Source organism: Populus alba, chromosome 10 (genome assembly GCF_005239225.2).
Source record: "Populus alba chromosome 10, ASM523922v2, whole genome shotgun sequence".
In the NCBI taxonomy this organism is placed as follows: Eukaryota; Viridiplantae; Streptophyta; class Magnoliopsida; order Malpighiales; family Salicaceae; genus Populus; species Populus alba.
The window spans coordinates 18,923,776-18,939,319 of record NC_133293.1 but is presented as its reverse complement, the minus strand read 5'-3'; the positions used below and the strand labels follow the sequence as shown (position 1 = coordinate 18,939,319).

The following is a 15,544-nucleotide window of genomic DNA, read 5'->3' as shown; positions in this document are numbered from 1 at the left end:
GCTCGCCGGCAGCCCAACTGAGGCTGTGGTCTCATCATTAATATTATCTTAATCATGAACCATCAACTATAACTATAATGTCCTCCTGAAAAGTGAAACTATTTCCCCGTTGCCACTCTTTGGAAAATCTCTTTGTAGCTTCAGAAAATATTTCAACGGTGGAGTAATTCACTTCTGTCAACACAACCGAACACCATCTTCACCACCTATCACCATCACCTCAACTCACTCTGCCACCATCTCAACTCAATTCGAGCCTCAAAATTCCTCGTGAAACGGAAACATCAAACAAATCACCGATACATTTAAATTCCTCCCTATCATCCTCCATAACCATCACTATCTTGTCAATCGCCTCTGCAAACTTGTTTTATATATATATATAAAATAACTGAGAACCTAATTACAATTTAACAATTTTTTTTATGAGTAACTAAACGAACAAAATTTGCTAACAGAAAAGAGGACTTGGATAAACAGAGGAACAAGATTCCAGCAAGACCAAGAATTATTAATCGAATCCCAAGCACAGAAACTCGACACAGAAGGCCTTCTATAACAAGGCAAAAGGGTAAAGAAAAATGAGTTTTCTCAAACAATACAAGGAGCAAATATTGATCCTTATAGACAATTTGTCAAACATGCGGTAGGCATCTTCAGTATATGCGCTAGAGGCTCTTCTGTACAAGCCCCAGTTCAAATACAACAAATTCCAGTACACACGTGACAAAACAAGCCAAAATAACATTAAATCTGCATTTTTGACCTTTGTATAAGGGACCAAAATAAAACAAATGAGAAATCAGGGGTTGAATTGGGCTTGATCAAACGCTCAGGGATCTCTTGACAAATTAGCCTTTCTCAAAATCAGACGCGCAGGTATGCGAGTTAACTTCCGCGTTCTCAAAATCCTAAGCCCGGTCGGTTTCTTTTCATCAGCTTTGCTTCTTCTTCTTGCCCCCCAATATTACTCGCTTTTAGATTAGAGGTAAATTGCTTAATTTTAGTTTTAGTTTTCTTCTAGAAGAAAAACTAATTTGTGTTTTATTATTTTTTTTATTAAATTTCCAGGTAATTCTCTAATTCCAATTCCAATTCGAATTCAATTTATCAAACCCTAAAAAATGGGTAAGAACGATTTCCTCACACCGAAAGCAATCGCGAATCGAATCAAAGCGAAAGGTCTTCAAAAACTCCGATGGTACTGTCAAATGTGCCAGAAACAATGTCGAGACGAGAACGGATTCAAGTGCCACTGTATGAGCGAGAGCCACCAGCGGCAAATGCAAGTCTTCGGTCAAAACCCTAACAGAATCATCGACGGCTACTCTGAAGAATTCGAAAACGAATTCCTTGACATGATGAAACGGAGCCATAGGTTTTCTCGTGTCGCGGCGACCGTGGTTTATAATGAGTATATTCATGACAGGCATCATATTCATATGAACTCGACGCAGTGGGCGACGTTGACGGAATTTGTCAAGTATCTGGGGAGAACTGGCAAGTGTAAAGTTGAGGAAACGCCCAAAGGGTGGTTCATTACTTATATTGATAGGGATTCAGAGACGATTTTTAAGGAGAACATGAAGAATAAGAGAGTTAGAGCGGATTTAGCCGAGGAGGAGAAGCAGGAGAGGGAGATTAAGAAGCAGATTGAGAAGGCTGGAGAGTTGTTTACTGTTAACAATGACGGTGTGGAGAGTGGTGATGTGGATAATGGTGAAGTGCGGCCAGCAAAGGAGTTGAAATTGGACAGTGGTGTGAAGGTTGGTTTCGCGCTTGGTTTGAAGACTAATAATGTTGGGAAAGATAGAGGGGAGAGTTCTAGTTCTAGACTGGTTTTTGAGGAAGTTGAGGATAAGGAGAGGAAGACGGAAAGGAGTAAGGAAAGTAGCAATGGAGGTAAAAGTGGAAAATCAGCATTGGAGGAGTTGATGAAAGAGGAAGAGAAGGCGAAGGAAAGGAGTAACAGGAAGGATTATTGGTTGTTCGAAGGGATTATTGTTAAGGTAATGAGTAAGGCTTTGGCAGATAAAGGGTATTATAAGCAGAAAGGGGTAGTGAGGAAAGTGATTGATAAGTATGTTGCTGAAATTGAGATGCTTGAGAGTAAGCATAAGTTGAGGGTCGATCAGGAAGAGCTCGAGACCGTGATCCCGCAGATAGGGGGTTTAGTGAAAATAGTGAATGGGGCGTATAGAGGTTCCAATGCCAGGTTGTTGGGAGTGGATACAGAGAAGTTTTGTGCCAAGGTGCAGATAGAGAAGGGAATTTATGACGGGAGAGTGCTTAAGGCTGTTGAATATGAGGATATTTGCAAACTTGCGTAGTGAATTTTGTTCAAATTTTTTAATTGAGATATGAAATTGCTCTTGTAGTTTTCGATTTATTGATCTCGTGGAACATGTAATGTATCTTTCCATGATTAATTAATGACTTTGGAAAGTTGTTTATCTGCAAGCTTTCTTGGGTGTTCACATTCTCCCCAAACCCAATCTTACTCGCTTTCTTTGTGGCTATGTGATTTCTACTGTCATTACTATATCTGTTTGAGATTTTGGTCTAGAAGTTCCCCATGTAGTTTATGTTTTTCTGCTGTCTCTGAATTTTGCAGAGAATTGTTTAAAACTTGAAGTTTGTGCTTTCTATACGACTTTACATGAATTTGGTCTCTTTCATTTGATCTACAAAATGGAGGTGATTGTAGTTTCTAGTTGTGGTAAAGAGGTCATCAAAAGAGTTATCCCTTTTATTCACAGTGCGTTGCAGATGATTCCAAGCATCAGGCAGCCATGTGCTTTGATTGTTTAATCCATCTGTTTTTATTTTATGTTGTCATCTCATTCACTCCCTTGAAAGTTCAGGGGCCCAATTGATGTGATCATCGTTTTTTTCTGAATGTTTGACATAGATTTCTTGATCCTAACAACATAATCATTGCAATCCTGATGCTCACAACTCATTCGGAGGGTATTGGGTCTTCAAACTCAGAATCGCCTGCCCTTTTGTTCTGAATCTCATCCTTATGATTTTTTTGTTTCTCGATTGACAGCATTGTACATATGTGAGAAGAAATGTTGAGTGCTCGACAACTATTATGGCTGGAAATGTGGAACGGCCCTTTTCTTTGCTCTCTCGCATGTTTACCATTCATCATTAGAAGAATGTTTGGTTTATTGGATCACTGTATGGCTCTACGTTCCAATACTATACTAGGGATGGGAAAAATTGCAATGCAGATGCATATGGGCAACTGCCGAGATTGGAATATTTAAAAGATTTAGTGGATGAGAACTGATCCCTCAGCTTCTCTAAAACTGTGCAAAGAGTGGGTAATTGTGGCTGGAGAAGTTGATGTAGAACAAGAAGGCTTAGGAGAGGAGCAATCAGAAGGACTGTTAGTTGTGTAAAGATATTGATGCTGAGGTGATGAGATTGGCAGCGGAATGGGACTGGAAGCAGGCATGGGTAGTGACGAAAATGTCCGAAAAAGGTACATGAGTGAAACTGTTGATCAAAAAGAGCTTGAGTTGTGGTTCTGCTGATTGGAGAGAGGGTCCAGTGCGAGGCGAGGTTGCTAGGAGTGAATGCAGAGAAGTTTTGTGCCTAGTAGCAGATGCAGAAGGGAGTTTTGTGATGGAAGAGTGCTCAAAACAGAACATGAGGGTACATGCAGACGACATGCCTAGTGAGTTTTATGCATATTTTACTTTCGTGGTTGCATTTGAGTTCAGGGGCCCAAATTTGAATTATTTTTATTTTTTGTGTATGCTTATCGATTGATTTCTAACACCTTGACCTCAAGAATTATGATGCTTGGCTGACAACACGCGTCTACTATTTCCCACTAGTCAGGTTGCTAAGTAGTATTTTTTGATAGAGAAGCAAGCAGAAATAAAGAAAGAGGTGAATCATCCGAAGTTTTTCCCATTTTACATGGATCGTCAAGCAACAGTTGAGAATGATATCCTAAAGAAGCAAAACCCAAAGAATAAAATAACGGGAAAGTCTTCTCTAGGTTTTCCCTGTAAATTGCTTTGACTGTAAACTCACTAGTGGAAACTATTCATTTAAGAAGCTAAAGCAATGCCATTTGTATTCCATTTTATCTTTAGTCCTATGTTGTTTTTCAGACGTGGACTGTGACTGTGATGGGGGGGCTTGTTAGATTAGGGAGATGTTACCCGTGCGATTTTACAGTGGAAGATCTTCCATGAAGCCCCTGTTCAACTCATTTTTTCTTCTCCAACTGAGGTCCTGGGCTTGTGAAATTGGCTACCAGGTAAAGAAATACCTCAGGAATTTCCATGGTAACAGATAATAATTTCATTTGAATATTCTCGTGTAAGGTCATATATCAATTATCAACATGTTGAATTCTCATCTTACTGGGAATCCAACATAAAATCGATAGAGACAGGCAGGCCATATAGCTCGTTACGAGTTTCCATGGCTCGAAATATTCACACTTTCTTAAGCAAGTGACTTATTGTAGATTTCTCATCTGTGAACTCCCTTTGCAACTGATGAGAGGCAACAGTTCGGATTTCTCATCTATTAATGCCCCTCGCCAGCGATGCTCACTCTTTGAACGGAAACAGTGATTAAGTGCATTTCGTTTAATCACCAGCTACGCTGCAACTGCTGCGCAAAATGCTGAATTCTTGAAGTGGTGAAGGAAATACCGCTGCTGCTTCATGTTGTGTATCTGTAGTAATCTTGGCTGCACCATCAGGTGCTTGGAAAAGGAATTATAGCTGCTGTTTCATGTTCTGTACTCGTTGTAATCTTGTTACCCCATTAATGCCTCTCTTAACATTTTAGCCATTCTTGATTCTCCCTTTCGTACAATGCGTGCATCGGAAAAAAGGTTTTTATAAAAAATGTCTGCAATCTGACCTGATTTAAAGTTGTTCCATGAAAAAGAAAGAACTCCCGTCTCTCCCGAGGGGGCAGAGCATCTGTGCTGCTACTCTTACTTGACTGTCGGAGATATTTACACTGAAGTTTGGCAGTGGTTAGTAGTTTGTTATTAGCAGAACATTCAACAGACATGTGTGAAGAAGTATGTCTATTCGGCTGAACACATCAAGTCAGTTACTCGTCAATTGCGTTGAGCGATTGGGACCGCTACTTTAATTAAATGCTTTTCCAGCCAACACCAGCGAACGGCCGCTAAACTATAATTAATAAATATTCGAGCAATATAGCAAATAAGAAAATATCCTGGTTATAAAATCTGACACGGGCAGACGTGGCAGGTCATGGTTAAGAAAATTAATCTGAATTGATTTAAAAAAAAAAAAAAAACAGATATAAATAAAATGACCGTGTTTTAATTTTAAAAAAAAAATCAGAAAAGGGTGTGTTTTTTGATGAATTTTGGAATATGAACACCACAAACTTTATGAATTTTGATGGTGTGTTTTTTAGAAAACTGTTAAGAAATTTTATGATTTTAGCTGTAAAAGTGCTAATTCTCAGCTGATGTCTTCTTCATAATATTTCCCTTATGCCATAATTTATTGATCTCTCTCCATCTCTGTTCTTTAATAAGTTTTCTTTCGGTGTGTGAAGATGTTGTTTATACTCTTTTGGACTCGCAGATCTTCAAATTACCCAATGGGATTTTCCATTACATTCCGTTGAAAAGGAAAGGGTAACAAAGAAATGAATATTGCCATATTTTTTACCATTCTCAAAGTGATTCTGACTTGGATTTTGTTATCAAGTGAGATTCGACGCACCTATTGATCATCCAAAGTAAAGAAGATGAAGTATAAGCTTGGTTTATTTTTTAGCTGAAAAATCCAAGGTAAATGATGAATTCCTAAAAATTCAAATAACTAAAAAATAAGATTCTCGAGTTCGATAATTAATTAATTTTAATAATATTACTTATTTTTTTAATTAAGATAATTGATAGCTTGTAATTGATATTTGATAAGTCAATGTTTTTTTTTTATATATAAATATAAGAACTCTTCGATATTTAAATAAATATATTTTTAGAAAGAAAGAATACAATAATATTTTAGATATATATGCTCTCATAATATATATGTAGTAGAGAATGAGGATTGTGAACTTTTGTTCTGAAGATTTCATGGTATATTTACCTATGAGTCTTATTTTTTATGAAGATGAATGACTAAAAAGTAATTTTATATTTGTGATATTTTGAATTATATTGTGAACTATATTTCACTCATTTTATACAGCTAAAAAAATGGTGACATGACTAATTATGAAAAAATTTAATACATTTGAATGATTTGGTTTAGTATAAACTTATTTAATAAAGTCTATTTGTTAAGAATTAATTCCTCTATAATTTTATATAAAAATTTATAAATTTAATGGTGTTAGACCTAAGTATTTTTTGAGCTTAGCCAATGCCAGATTTAATACAACTAGACTTATCACACCACTAAGCCTCGACATAGTTAAGTTTGGTTAGAATTAAGCATTTTTGTTTCTACGTTTTAAAAGTATTTCTGAAAAAAATTTGAAATTTATTTATTTGAAATTAATATATTTTTAGTGTTTTTTAATCATTTTGATGTACTGATATCAAAAAATAATTTTTAAAAAATAACAAAAATATCATTAATATGTATTTTAATATAAAAAATTATTTAAAAAGTAATTATATCTACACTGCTAAATAAGTAAATCTATCATGCTTAGAACATAGAATGCTATCAAACCTAATCATGGCCGGATCTAACTAATACCAGCCTCTAACATATTTTTTAGAAGGATGTGTTTATGTTCTGAAAACATATATTTTTGTTGATTCACGTGTTTTTTGATAAAAATATAAGGATGAAATTTTGTTTCATCAGCACAGCGGCAGATTATGACGACGATGAAAAAATAAAAGGGAGAGAGACAAAACGGATTCACCCTTTAAATTTACTATTATATTATGTTTTTATTTTCTTTTACCTATAACAGTCGTGGAATGCTAGCGGTGGTATTAATCATTGATTACTCTAGAAGCACGTTCGCATATAAGAACGTGCTTATCTTTCAATTCATGTTCTTAAAAAAAATCATGTTTTTTTAAATAATTATTTTTAATTATTTTGATATATTAATATCAGAAATAAAATTTTAATATATTTTTAAATAAATAATATTTTTAAAAATAATATCTATAAAATAAATTGTAAAATTGTAAGCCAAGTATTTAAATTAACTTTTTTTTAATGATATATGTGAGCTGCATAAGAAAAGATATAGTACTAGCTTTCACGATTTAGAAAATTAGTGATTCAATCTAATTAATCTTTTTTTTTAATGGATAACTTATTTAAACAAAAATAATTTACTCAAATGGATAACTTATCCAATTATACGATTTTTTTTTTCAGGAGGTCAGATCCTTGATCCGACAACTACGAAGAAAAGTGCGCTAAAAATTGGTGAACACCGTTATTATAAAAATCCACCGTCGGATTCCTTAAAAGCTGAGATGGCAAGAACGGGGACGATCAACATTCAGCACTGGCCCACAATCAACCCCCAACAATAAACTAATTCCTGATAGGAATCTACATGCATCATCAATTAGGGAGGGTGTGCAGGTCATCAATCCACATGGTTAGCTCTCCTGCCCCAACCAAACTCCTTTAATACACAAGTACTTGCTTACACTGCCATTTCTATATTTTGTTTTACGGAGAGATCGAAGTACCAACTCTAAGCTACTTGTTCTGTCTGAATCTTGAACAGAATCCTTTCAAATTCACGGGGTTTGCTTTTTTTTTTTTTTTTTGTCTTTTGGTGAACTAGATCTCTCTCATTTGATCTTCAAAATGAAGGTGACTGTAGCTTCTCGCAGTGGTAGAGAGGTCATTAAAGGGGGCCTTGAGCTCAGTGATTCGGTATGCTTATTGCACATTTTATGTCTTGTATTTATTACTAGTATGTTTGGTTGATAGGAAAATCTAGGATAAAGAACTGTGGGTTTTGATTTGTAAGTTTGTCTCTTTTGATTGTTTTGTAGGCTACAGTGGCTGATCTGCAAGAGGCTATTCATAAGCGAAGTAAGTTCCTTATTTTGCTTCTCTCATTTTGTAAAAAGATCGAAACTTTGGTGTTAAATTACTATCGGGACCTTAGTACGGTGTGCGTTTGAATTGGAGGTGAAGAAGCGAAACTCATATTATAATTTAATTTACAAATTTTGATTAGATAGGAAATCCAACAGAATTCAAAGTCCTCTCTCTCTCTCTCTCTCTCTCTTTGATTTCATGTCCCGGGTATGGTTTGTTTGTAGAAGAACATGAATTGTGATGCATTGTTTGAGATCTTTGCTCCTCTGTTGCAATTTCGATTTTTGGAATTGGCATGCTGCTTCTTTCTGCTTTATGGTTGTGTGAAGTGTATGTAGATTTTGCTTAGGGTGCGAGTATATGTTCTTTCTAACAGCAACTTATGAAATATACTAACTCAATAGCTGAAAAACTAGACTTGTGGTATGTATTTGAAGAAGATTCTGTCTTTGGATTTGAGTTTGCTTAATTATTTATTTACTTTCTTTGTACAGTAGGCTCACCACTCATTTTTATTCTCCAAATCATCAAATCATGTTGGGTTTTATATTAGTAGTTTCTTTCATGCAAAAAGCTTCTGAAAATTATTTGATTTTATGTTTCATACATCATTACGATGAAACTCACAAGATCAGAGTTGCAAATATATCAATTGCAAATGTTCTTTGAAATCGAGAATAAGAGATCTTCAAAGCATGAGATTGGCTCTGAACTTTGAATTTTTTGTTGCCAAATTTCAAATTTATGTCTATTTTTCTTTTTTACTCGAGCCCCTACTTTCTTACCAAGGAACCATATGTAAATAAGGAGTGTTTGTGTGTGTAGTTGGAGCACCAGATGCAGTTTTATTTCAATAACCTTTCTTCATGTCTTACATCAACAGCCAAAAAATTCTACCCTTCAAGACAGCGGCTGACCCTACCTCTTCCACCGGGATCAAAGGAAAGGCCTGTTGTCCTTAGCTACAAGAAGAACCTCAAAGAATACAGTGATGGGAATTTGGGCAACTTAACTGTTGTTTTCAAGGACCTGGGCCCGCAAGTTTCCTACCGCACACTCTTTTTCTGTGAATACTTGGGTCCTTTGGTGCTGTATCCTGTTTTTTACTACTTCCCAGTCTACGAGTTTTTTGGCTACAAGGGGGAGCGAATCATCCACCCAGTTCAGACATATGCATTGTACTACTGGTGCTTCCACTATTTCAAACGCATCATGGAAACATTTTTTGTGCACCGATTTAGCCATGCAACCTCGCCACTCTCCAATGTGTTTCGAAATTGTGCTTATTATTGGACCTTTGGTTCCTTTATCGCTTACTATGTGAACCATCCCCTTTACACCCCTGTTAGTGATCTTCAAATGAAGATTGGATTTGGATTTGGTTTGGTTTGTCAACTCGCAAACTTGTATTGCCATATGTTGCTGAGGAATCTTCGCCGTCCAGGTGGGAATGGTGGCTATCAAATTCCAAGTGGGTTTCTCTTCAATATTGTGACATGTGCAAATTACACAACAGAGATTTATCAGTGGTTAGGTTTCAACGTTGCAACACAGACTGTTTCAGGCTACTTTTTTCTTGTGGTTGCCACTTCCATCATGACCAACTGGGCCCTTGCAAAGCATCGGAGATTGAAGAAGGTAACTTTCTGTAATTTTGGTTGAACTAGTAGCTTCATATATATTCTTGCATTTTCTACACAAGAAGTTAAAAATCATTACTCTTTCCCTGCACATAGGCCAACCTTGGGTTGTTGTGGCAGTAAGATCTTATAGGTTATAAAAGATGGTTCGATATAGACAATATCAGATTACTAGTTTCTGAATGCGCATGTAATCACACTTATAATGTGCACCTGTCAATACATGCATATCGTTTTAGGCATGTATTGTGGGTGGGCCTGCGTGAAGCCTATCAGAATTGAGATGGATTTAACTGATTCAAACTTTCTGATCCTTTCACATTCATCAAGATAAGGTGTTCACTAGTTGCTGAGTTTTTTTAATCGGATCTGCATCACAATGTTTCGTCTTTCCCTGGAAAATATATAGTCTTCATATTACTGAAGGATAATGATGTAATAGAAAGGCAGTTTCTTTTATCAAGACTAGATAGTTGGAAGTGAAATTTCGGGCATGAAGGAAACACATGCACAACATCTCGACCTTTTTTCTGCTTCCTTGTCTTGTCTTCGCATGGTTTTGTGTCATGGATCAACTCATCTCAAAACAACTAGATATAAAAGCGGTTTCCTTTCGTTGCTGTTTTTGGCATTCGTTTATTGTTACTTACACCCCATCCTGCCCTCTGCAGCTATTTGATGGAAAGGACGGAAGACCCAGATATCCACGCCGGTGGGTTATACTGCCCCCATTCCTGTAGAATACCTGGTATCTCAGCCACTAGCCTGCTGCTTTGGTGCATCATATTTCTGGAGACTCTGCCGCTGTCCAATAGAGAGTGGAGCGCACGTTCTCATTGAATTCTCGAAGATCTTTAAGTCTTTTATTGTAGACAACATAAATTAACGGAGACACTTGGCAATGGGGATACTTCTCTCCACAAGCCTTTATTTCTCTTCCTGTCTCGAATTATCTGGAATAGATTTACTTAATGGTGTTGGTTTAGTTCACTTATTGAAATGGTGGCTTGGTTATGAGTCTGGTACTTCTTTAGCTCTTTTTTCTGTTTTTCCATTCAAAGTGGGATGTGTTATTCGATGGATCTTGCAAAAACCCATGGCCCATGTCTTCAACTTGCAATATGGGTTAGGTTGGCTGATAAGTGATATTTTTGCACACTGACCATTGCTAGGTGCCGCATTATGAAACCCAACTTCATGGTCTCGATGTAGACATTGAACTACAGTTCATTAAATACAAATTTTCAAAGCATGCAGGGTATAAGCCACGACAATGGAGGGCTGATGTCCTCTCCTGCTTTTCATGCCAATTAAGGCCATAGCAGTTTTTGAGTGGTGGGTGGGAATTTATTATCCAGATCATATTAGAGGATACACCAGTATAGGAGAAGAGATTTATTTTGTAAGAGGACGCCATTTTAAGATCCACAAGAGAAGCCTGCATACGACAGGCGATGTGTGAATCGCCTAATTTATCTAGCAGATGTCTTATGCTGCTGAATCTATTCATGAGAAAACTGCGAATTGTTGTGCCAAAACTACATCTTTTATATGCAAATTCATTCGATCCCTTTGTATTGTATTCGGGTTAGTTGATGTTTATGTAAAGCTCGGAGTTCTGGTGGATATGATTATTGATACTTAGCAGACGTTGACCACTGGTTTTTGGTTTCTAGATCTATAACCAAATCATCATTGCTACTGGTGACATTCTAATGCCTATACAGTATGCACCTTGCTGGGAGGGAATATAAGGTGATTAAACTCAAGAGATTCAGAATTTCCAGCTTTTTTGTCCCAAAACGCACCCGCCCTTGTGATTCATATGCTTCGACTGGCAGCGTTGTCCCTGTAAAAAGAAAGGGTCCGTCCGAGCCATTGAAGCGCACTCCAACTATTATGTGCTGGAAAAGGTAGCTCCAGCTAGCTTGGAATGACCATTTTAGCAAAAAGTAAACGCTGGACTATATTATTTATCCAACACAAATCTTTGATTCTTCCACGAATCATGGCTTGCCATTTCATAATCAAGGGAAATTTCCTACCTTTTTACTCGTGAAGGGAAAAGTAGTAGTAGAAATGCACATGTCCAACTCTAACATGCTCAAATAGTGGACTGTACTGACAGGATTGAAAAGAACTTAAAAAAGGGTAAATGGATGAGCACTAATCAATCATCTCCTTTGTAATATTGAAAGAGATATCTTTGCAGCACGATATCAGTGCTAAAAAATTCGATTATAGTTGACGTGGCTCAGACCCCGACAAAATTTAGGTCAATGTGCCTGTCACTATCAATCTTACCATAAAATCCCCATATAGAAATAAAATTAAGGTAGTGTACTCCCGGCAAGAACGAAAAAGAAAAAAGAAAAAAGAGGAGGCTAAAATAAAGAAAACCGGCGGAGGAGCAACAAAAAGAAAATGACTGGAAAACCGGAAGGAGCTGGATCGAGCAAGAAATAATAACTCCAGACAGGCAGGAATAGGATTAGATTAGGGAAGATTAAAAAAGAAAAAGAAAAAAAGAGCGCATGACGCGTTCCCCTCTGTAAGTTGTGCCCACAAAATAAAAATAAAAATAAAAGAATCTAGCGGCTCACAACGCATCTCGCGTTGCATATATTTTGAGCTTCCTCCTTTCTCATTCAAAAAGAGAAGAAGGCTAGGCAACCCACCTCAAAAACATTTTATTTTGTTTGTGTGCTGGGCGTCGTCTAGCTTTCTCTATCTCTCTCAAAATCCTTCCTCTCCTTTAACAAGGTCCATTTCTTCCTCCTCTTTTCGATCAATCGCTTTTCTCTCTTCTCGATCTGTTATTTAGCAGCCTCGATCTGTGCTGTTTTTTATTTTGCATTTTGCTTCATAAAGCTGGGGATCTTGTAATGTGCTGCGACTCATGCTGAAAAATCATTTCTTTTTGTTCCTTTAATTTTGATCGTCTGTTTGGATCTGATTTTGTGATCATTTTACTTTTTTTGTCTAAAATCTGAAAGAAAATTGGGAAATTAGCGACGAAGAACGTAAAACACATTAGAATCATAATGTTGGAAATGGAGTTGTTGCGTTCGCGTTTTTCAGTGGATGTCTATGTTTTAATTTAGCATGCAATTGGTATGTTGCGTTAAAGAAGAACGTAATTTCACGAGATTTGCCTGTTCTCTTTAATCATTTATTTTCAGATATTCACAAATGCTTCGATGCATTTCGATTTGGATGCGATTTATCTGTCCATTTTCTGATTATTTTTTAATTCCAAATATTTTGTTTTTACTAGTTTTTAGAAAGACAGAAACACGATGGTTGATTTGCTATTTCATCCTCGTTAATATTAAGTATTTAGTTTTGTGCAATGAGCTACGAATCTTTAATGAATGTGGTGTGATTGATTTGTTTTGTGTTGCTTTACTTACTATAAAAAAAAAAAAAAATTATCCTCTGCTTCGTTTGTTGTGTCGCTTTACTTTACTTTATGCTAGTTGCAAAATCTGGTTTGATTCTGTCTAATAATTTGAATAAACAGTGTCATGTACTTATTACGAGATGATTTTGATGATCTTCAAGAAGAGAAAATGAAGTGATGAATCTGCTTTGGTTGATAAAAGAAGTTCGTACCTTTTTGTTGATTGCTGTTTGGTGTTGCAGGCATTAGAAGATGGCAGAAGCCGAGGATATTCAGCCACTCGTTTGCGATAATGGAACTGGAATGGTCAAGGTATGTGATTCGACTATATTGTGTTTGTAGAAAGTGTAAGTTTGGCAAAGGATTATTTGAAACTTTGTTTTTAGCATGATCTAGAAAATAAGCTCCCAGTTGTTGGAAATTTTATTAGACTTCTTTCTAGTGTTACTTGCTTTCGGTAGGAAGATGTTTTCTTATGGTAGTTTTTTCTGCTATGAAGAAATCTGCGTTAAACAGATTTAATTTTCTAAACTAGTTGCTTTCTTTGTTTTTGTGCATTGTTTCTGGGAGAAATTGATTTTAATATTTGCTTTTAGGCTGGCTTTGCCGGAGATGATGCTCCGCGAGCTGTGTTTCCCAGTATTGTTGGCCGTCCTCGTCACACTGGTGTGATGGTTGGCATGGGCCAAAAAGATGCATATGTTGGTGATGAGGCTCAGTCCAAGAGAGGTATCTTAACTTTGAAGTACCCAATTGAGCATGGTATTGTGAGCAATTGGGATGACATGGAAAAGATCTGGCATCATACCTTCTACAACGAGCTTCGTGTTGCCCCAGAAGAGCACCCAGTGCTTTTAACGGAGGCTCCTTTAAATCCCAAGGCTAATCGTGAGAAGATGACTCAGATCATGTTTGAGACCTTCAACACTCCTGCTATGTATGTCGCCATTCAGGCTGTTTTGTCCTTGTATGCCAGTGGTCGTACAACTGGTAAGTTGTTAAGTGATTTGATTGAGACTTAAAGAGGGTTCAAAATGGAAATGTAGATTATTTGCCAAAATTTCCATTACCGATTATTTTTTAAGAGGGCTAAAAATGAATCTGTTGTTTAAGTTGATGCTTGGAACTTGTATTCCGTCAATCTAGATTTATCCAGAGTGTTCTCCTTGCTATTTTGTCTCTTTTCCTTTTGTTTTTCCTCAGTTGGGTTGAGACAGGTGGATGTTTTCTATTTGTTTTTGTTGGCATGGTCAATTTCTTTGAAATCTTGAGTTTTCTTTTGAAGGCATTTTTTTTGTTCTATGATACCTTATTTGATGATTGTGGTTTTGCCGTGCAGGTATTGTGCTGGACTCTGGTGATGGTGTCAGCCATACAGTCCCCATATACGAGGGGTATGCCCTTCCACATGCTATCCTTCGTCTTGACCTGGCTGGTCGTGACCTCACTGATTCCTTGATGAAGATCCTCACTGAGCGTGGTTATTCTTTCACAACCACAGCTGAACGGGAAATTGTGAGAGACATGAAAGAAAAGCTAGCTTACATTGCTCTTGATTACGACCAAGAGCTAGAGACCTCCAAAACCAGCTCAACAGTTGAGAAGAGCTATGAGTTGCCTGATGGGCAGGTTATCACCATTGGTGCTGAGCGATTCCGTTGCCCAGAGGTCCTCTTCCAACCTTCAATGATCGGAATGGAAGCTGCAGGCATCCACGAGACCACATACAACTCCATCATGAAATGCGATGTTGATATCAGGAAAGACTTGTATGGTAACATTGTTCTCAGTGGTGGTTCAACTATGTTCCCAGGAATTGCTGACAGAATGAGCAAGGAAATCTCAGCACTAGCCCCAAGCAGCATGAAAATCAAGGTGGTTGCACCACCAGAAAGGAAATACAGTGTCTGGATCGGTGGCTCTATCTTGGCATCCCTTAGCACCTTCCAGCAGGTTAGTTGAAATCTATGATGTATACATGAATGGTTCTTTCTATAAGCTTAATTTGACATTGATTTCTGACTGGAATGTTTTCTTGCTTGTTTTTTTGATTGCAGATGTGGATTGCGAAGGCAGAGTATGATGAGTCTGGACCATCAATTGTGCATCGGAAATGCTTCTAAATGCTTAAAGCATGGGATTGTCCAAGAAAAAAGAAAAAAAACTGCTTGATTTCTCGGATAGAAGTGAACCTTGCCATCCTTTTCATTCTAGCTTTGTTATCCATCTATGTTTATTCTCATGTTGCAGTGATGATTTTGAAAAGGCGAGAAGTTGATTGCCAGAACGGTCCAATTCTTTCATTATTAATATTCCTAGATGTTTTGACTGTTAAAATGTTTATCTTTTGCACCCTAAAACCCTTAAGTTTGTTAATGGGTTTAGGGGGCTTCCCTGCCTAAATTGCATGAGTTGTTTGAGGAGTCCATGACAACAAT

General features: G+C 37.0%; 3 protein-coding genes across 3 annotated transcripts; all 3 read left to right on the top strand.

Moving 5' to 3' along the window:
- Positions 1-869: 869 nt before the first annotated feature.
- Positions 870-2,477, top strand: LOC118059726 (KIN17-like protein). Its single transcript, XM_035072677.2, has 2 exons — positions 870-988; positions 1,072-2,477. The coding sequence occupies exon 2, from the start codon at positions 1,125-1,127 to the stop codon at positions 2,328-2,330; it is 1,206 nt and encodes a 401-aa protein (XP_034928568.1). The 5' UTR covers positions 870-988; positions 1,072-1,124; the 3' UTR covers positions 2,331-2,477.
- A 5,080-nt stretch (positions 2,478-7,557) lies between these two features.
- Positions 7,558-10,697, top strand: LOC118059725 (very-long-chain enoyl-CoA reductase). Its single transcript, XM_035072676.2, has 5 exons — positions 7,558-7,608; positions 7,801-7,892; positions 8,015-8,054; positions 8,947-9,701; positions 10,375-10,697. The coding sequence occupies exons 2-5, from the start codon at positions 7,824-7,826 to the stop codon at positions 10,441-10,443; spliced, it is 933 nt and encodes a 310-aa protein (XP_034928567.1). The 5' UTR covers positions 7,558-7,608; positions 7,801-7,823; the 3' UTR covers positions 10,444-10,697.
- A 1,609-nt stretch (positions 10,698-12,306) lies between these two features.
- On the top strand, positions 12,307-15,443 carry LOC118059722 (actin-1). The gene is made up of 5 exons (XM_035072674.2): positions 12,307-12,466; positions 13,349-13,418; positions 13,703-14,096; positions 14,446-15,059; positions 15,164-15,443. The coding sequence occupies exons 2-5, from the start codon at positions 13,359-13,361 to the stop codon at positions 15,227-15,229; spliced, it is 1,134 nt and encodes a 377-aa protein (XP_034928565.1). The 5' UTR covers positions 12,307-12,466; positions 13,349-13,358; the 3' UTR covers positions 15,230-15,443.
- Positions 15,444-15,544: the final 101 nt, after the last annotated feature.

What these genes read in the sequence shown, in the direction of transcription:
- LOC118059725 (XM_035072676.2), top strand. Translation starts at nt 7,824, where the DNA reads ATGAAGGTGACTGTAGCTTCTCGCAGTGGTAGAGAGGTCATTAAAGGG. An exon ending in AGAGGCTATTCATAAGCGAA is followed by an intron (nt 8,055 to 8,946) that starts GTAAGTTCCTTA and finishes TTACATCAACAG; the next exon opens with CCAAAAAATTCTACCCTTCA. An exon ending in AGCATCGGAGATTGAAGAAG is followed by an intron (nt 9,702 to 10,374) that starts GTAACTTTCTGT and finishes TGCCCTCTGCAG; the next exon opens with CTATTTGATGGAAAGGACGG.
- LOC118059726 (XM_035072677.2), top strand. Translation starts at nt 1,125, where the DNA reads ATGGGTAAGAACGATTTCCTCACACCGAAAGCAATCGCGAATCGAATC.
- LOC118059722 (XM_035072674.2), top strand. Translation starts at nt 13,359, where the DNA reads ATGGCAGAAGCCGAGGATATTCAGCCACTCGTTTGCGATAATGGAACT. An exon ending in ATGGAACTGGAATGGTCAAG is followed by an intron (nt 13,419 to 13,702) that starts GTATGTGATTCG and finishes ATTTGCTTTTAG; the next exon opens with GCTGGCTTTGCCGGAGATGA. An exon ending in TGCCAGTGGTCGTACAACTG is followed by an intron (nt 14,097 to 14,445) that starts GTAAGTTGTTAA and finishes TTTGCCGTGCAG; the next exon opens with GTATTGTGCTGGACTCTGGT.